General features: G+C 41.1%; 1 protein-coding gene across 1 annotated transcript; it reads right to left on the bottom strand.

The window, feature by feature from the left end:
• Positions 1-1,580: 1,580 nt before the first annotated feature.
• Positions 1,581-4,190, bottom strand: LOC144715769 (universal stress protein PHOS34-like). The gene is made up of 4 exons (XM_078590746.1): positions 3,765-4,190; positions 3,073-3,194; positions 2,141-2,270; positions 1,581-1,723 (listed from the first exon to the last, which is right to left on the bottom strand). The coding sequence occupies exons 1-3, from the start codon at positions 4,044-4,046 to the stop codon at positions 2,183-2,185; spliced, it is 492 nt and encodes a 163-aa protein (XP_078446872.1). The 5' UTR covers positions 4,047-4,190; the 3' UTR covers positions 1,581-1,723; positions 2,141-2,182.
• Positions 4,191-5,130: the final 940 nt, after the last annotated feature.

The raw sequence follows: 5,130 nt of genomic DNA, 5'->3' as shown, positions 1-5,130 counted from the left end.
ATAGAGGATCAAAAGCTTGACATGCCTAATGAGAGATATTCTACTGGTCTGGGGCCTAAAGATATTTTCTGAAGATATTATGTGGCTCAAGAGGATTCTTACAAGATAAAGAAGAAGATATGTACCTCTGAAAATGTGTTGTAGAGATATTTTGCATATTTTGCCAAAAGAAGAGTCTTGTAGAGGAAAAATCTGTCGGAGGATTTTGTGGATTTCAAAGAATTTTTTCTATTGATCTTGTCAGATTCTGAAGAATCTCAATCTAAAGGCCACCGCCTACTAATGGGCCTTACAAATAGGCTGATGTGCTACATTATAAGGACATTGGGGTAAAACAATGGCAATGGATAAGGGGCCGTGAAAATTCTGTGGCCAATATTGTGGTATATGGGGGATGGAGGATATCATGGCACATAAAAGATGGACGAGGGTGGGGAGTGGTGAATGGGTGTCAAGGGCAATGTTATGGCCTTAGAGAGGGTTGAGGGGCCGTCATAGGGGTGCAAGTGGGAGGGGTGAGGTGGTGTTAGCGGCAATGCGTGTGGAAGGGGTAAGGATATGTACAAAGGCGTGCTAGGGAATGAGTTGCTACGGTGCGCATGGAGGGATGTGATAACCGACACATATATCATAAGTTTATCCATCATTTTTCATTACTAAATGCATTGAACTGATTGAAATATTGCCTGTTATCATTTATTTATACATAATTTCATTATTTGTGATCCTAAATATAAAACATTTAAAGACAATTAAAGAAAAGTGTTATGTATTAAATGAAGCGCAATTCTTCTTGAAACTTGTTTTTTCCATGCTATTGTAATTTTTAAAGAAATATATAATATTCATTTCTCAACTCATGTTTCACAAAGAGAATGTTAATATAAGTAAGAATACATGTTTTGAAGCCTTAATTTATTTAGATGAATGGTAGAGTGGCAGGCTAATGAGCCAAACAGGCCAACATGTGTGAGTCGAACAGATCATACTAGCAAACTATGCAAAGGGTGCCGAGCAGGCCGATTATGTTGCAGAGAGGGGCTGGCAAAAGTGAGCTACCTAATTGGTACACAGATACATGTAAGTGTATAGGTTGATTGAGCCTTCAGGGGGGTATGTACTCTGCAATTACTGTGCCACTTCAGCTCACAATCTCAATAATACATTCTGATCATCTATAAAAATCATCCTCCGTCATTTCAGTCACCCATTGATATACACCAAATATATGAACCTTGTGAAATATATGTCGAGTTAGAACTTGTGTTTGTATTTATCGGAAAGTTGAGATCCAAGCCATCCTATTGGATGCAATTTCACATGAATTGATGCTAGGAGGGAGGAGTCCATCCCATAGGACATATGAGACGGATGACGGTCAGTGATGGAGGAAACTCTGATGTATATATAGTTAATCTCCTTTTGTGTCACACATTCCTGGGTTTTTAGAAAATTCATCCCAGTTACTTTACACATCACAGACCCTCGCGTCCCGTGTTCGTCCTGTCAGTGGACGGCATCCCTGTCTCATGGGACATAAGGCCTTCTTCTCTCTATCCTCTCTCTCAGTGAAAAGACGATCAGAAACATTTTGGGATTATTATGGATGGAATCATCAAAACAAATCCATTGTCATATTTCACATACGTTACAGTTAAGTAACAACAAGTCATTGTTCTGTCTCCAAAACTGAAACCTGCATCTGAGATGCATTTATTGCGTCCTGAAAAAACATCAGAAAACAGCCAAGGAGATGCAGTTCAAAATCCCCACTTCAAAATCCCTTCATTATATGTGGCAAGGACGATCAGCAAAGTAAATAAAACAAAAGTCTACACTTTCCCTAAAAGCAAAAGGATTAATTTAAGGGGATAACGCTCAATCAAAGTCTACCTAACTTGTCTTCCAAGGGTCAAAACAAAAAAATGGCCATTTATGAGAAAAAAGAAACATTTGAGTTAAACTAGCAGTACGAAACTCCAGGAAGCGAAGATGTATTTGTTGGCAAGTTTTCTTCTTCCACAAACCCACCGTGGACTGCTAACCAAAGTCCGAACTTAACCATATGATCCAAGAAGCTCTATGCTTAATCTTTTATGCAATTCAAAGGATCTCTTGAAAGATAGTTTCATAGACTTACCAAGATTAGCAGAGCTGAAGTCTTGGGAAAACCCAGACGCCATCATTTGCTTTGTTGGGGCTTCTTCACAACCATCACAGTGCAGTCAGCGTGATGGGCACAGTGATCACTAACACTCCCCAGAAAGGTCCTACAAACAACTCAAACAAGAAAACAACCACTGAGCATGATAATGAGAAAGTCAAAGGGGAAAATCTCACCAAAATGGAGAACGTGACCAAAGTCAACCTAAGATTTAACAAATACAATTAAATAAGGGTAAAAATATGTTGCCAGTTTTGAAATCAACTCTTAAGGCAGACTAGATAAGAATTTGTGAAGATGAACCATCAGCTCATTCGTCCAAGGCCAAACATGGATGATGATAACAACAGCGATATCTGATTCATCATTGTACACACACCTAGTTTGGCATCAACAATGATGTTAATGATGACGAATGGTCATCATTATTCATTGGTAGAGGATGAGTCATCATTGTCATTCATTCATATCCGAACATGATGGTGCCAACCATGATGAAATTGTTATCATCTGCAAAACTAACCATGATAATCATGAGAGGACAATGACAAATAGTCAACATCCTTGTCCTCATCATCCAACCACTGGTGATGAATCTGTCATCTTTGCTGTCCTTTGACCAAGTTAACCATGGATGATGATGACGACGCCAATTTTTGGCGATGACAATGAAGAACTTATCATCGTGCCAACTCGCGGTGTTGAATTCAAAGCATTATGCTTCACATTAACGTCTGTTCCAAGCCATGTGTACTAATCAAATTTCCTAGAATCTTTAGAATTCGCTTCACATAGCTTTCCCTTTATTTTAAGACTCTCCTTGATATTAAAGTATACCATGATAAAAAGTTCATTCATCATGGCCAAAAGCTATGCTCCAAAGATAGTGATTAGAAAGATTTATATACCTCTTGATTGGCCCATATCCATGACTACCCACAACCAACAAAGCGGCTTTATGCTTCTTGACAGCCTCACAGAGAACATCTCTGGCATCTCCTTCAATCATTTTAATTACAGCGTCTCCAGCCTGAAACGGATAGTTTAGTTCCAGAGGAAGAAAACTTGGCCATGCTGCACTGATCGAATTAAGGTACATAATTCTTAATCTGTATACGAAAGATTTGAAAAACGTGCAGCTGTCAGATATTCGTACAAATTAAAATCTACGGAATCTTCTGAATTTGGGCATGAAGATTTGGAAAACTTGGATGTGTAAAAAATTCATACTAGACAATTTATAGAATATCCTGAATTTTAAAGTAAATGATTCGAACGATTAAGATAAGTAAAAAAATCATACAAATCAATCAGTGCAATCATCTGAATCCTGATGTAAAAAAATAGCGAAAATGCATTCGTAAGAAAATCATAATAATCAATCCATGCGATTTTCTGATTGTCGATGCAACAGATTTTTAAAATTCAATTTTTTAAAAAATTAAGACAAATCTATGGAATCCAAACCATACTAATCCGTCGAATCTTCGAAATAAGATAAATTGCAACGGCGCCAAACATGTGGACTGGATGGTTGGAAAAAATTCAAAACTAAAGTCAGAAAGAGTGATGAACAGCGAGAAGAGAACATATACTCAACCGATTTGGACTCGCAGAGCTTTTTGGTCCGCTCGACGACGCTGGCAGCGATAGTCCTCAGATTGGACTCCACGAATGGCAACACATCGGCCATTCCGGGGCTGCCTATTCCGATAACGGAGGTGGGGAACGGCCGGGCGTAGACGACGACGAGGGAGAAGATAGGGATGCGACCCGTGAAGAAGTGATCCAAAGTCCACTGGAGAGCGTACTCGCTGTGCTCGCCCTCGTCGATTCCGACCACAATCACTTGCTTTTCTTCCGCCGAAGTACTCGACGCCATTGCTGCAGATTCAAGCTCGGATTGACTGCTGGGCACGGCCGGATCTCTCGTCTTTATCCTGATTTCACCGTTCTTTGCTGTGGGCGCGACGCGGGTCTCAGCTCGTCCTTAGCCGCGTGTTTCCAACTGCCAAGTTTTTTCATTCGACTATGTTTATATATAGCTCATGGAGGGGCCCAGTGAGAGTTTTAGAGAGAGAGAGGGTAGATCTAGGGGAACTGACATGATCGACACTTGAGAAAAGAGTTCTAGAGAGAGAGAGAGGGAGAGAGGGAGAGAGAAGGTAAATCTAAGGATATTGACAGGATTGACACTTGACAGAAGATTTCTAGAGAGAGCGAGAGTGAGAGAGAGGAAGGGAGGGAGAGAGAGAAGGTCAATCTAGGGATATTGACAGGATTGACACTTGACAGAAAGATTTCTAGAAAGAGAGAGAGAGAGAGAGAGAGAGAGAGAGAGAGAGAGAGATAGAGAGAGAGGATGTAAATCTATGGATATTGACAGGATTGACAATTTAGAAATAGATATATAGATGGAGATAAATGGATCGAGAGAAAGAGAGAGATAGAGAGAGAGGGAAAGAGAGGAAGAGAGAAATAGAAAGGGAAGAAGGAGAGAGAGACAGAAAGATAGAGTGGGAAAAAGATTGTAATATTAACGTCCGTGACATGTGACTTAAAATTGATGAAGGACTACGTCGGGGGACGAGATCCTGCCATCACCGAGGGGTGGGAATCGGTGTCGAGTGTGACATTGTCGGACTTCTACTGTGAGGAAGTCGTCCGACACGGGTTTCCTACGAGGAAGACCTACGATGAAATGCACGGGCGTCAGGTATTTAGTACATACAGTTGCCGACAAGCAAGGGGGTGCCAACCTCAGAGATGTCGAAGGGGTCGCCCAGAGACGGAAGTAGACCTCCTGACCCTCGTCCGGACGGATAGGATGCTACGGTGCCGAACAAGATGAATCCCGCCAGATAGTGCACGCACGGGACCGGCCGACCCGACTCATTCAGAACAGGTAAGACGCTCAAAATTAATGTTTCTTCACTCAACCTTATACGCTCACCCACGTCTAACCC

This window comes from Wolffia australiana, chromosome 19 (assembly GCF_029677425.1).
Source record: "Wolffia australiana isolate 7733 chromosome 19, ASM2967742v1".
Lineage (NCBI taxonomy): Eukaryota > Viridiplantae > Streptophyta > Magnoliopsida > Alismatales > Araceae > Wolffia > Wolffia australiana.
The sequence above is the reverse complement of the archived record's forward strand: the minus strand, read 5'-3'. Positions and strand labels throughout refer to the sequence as shown.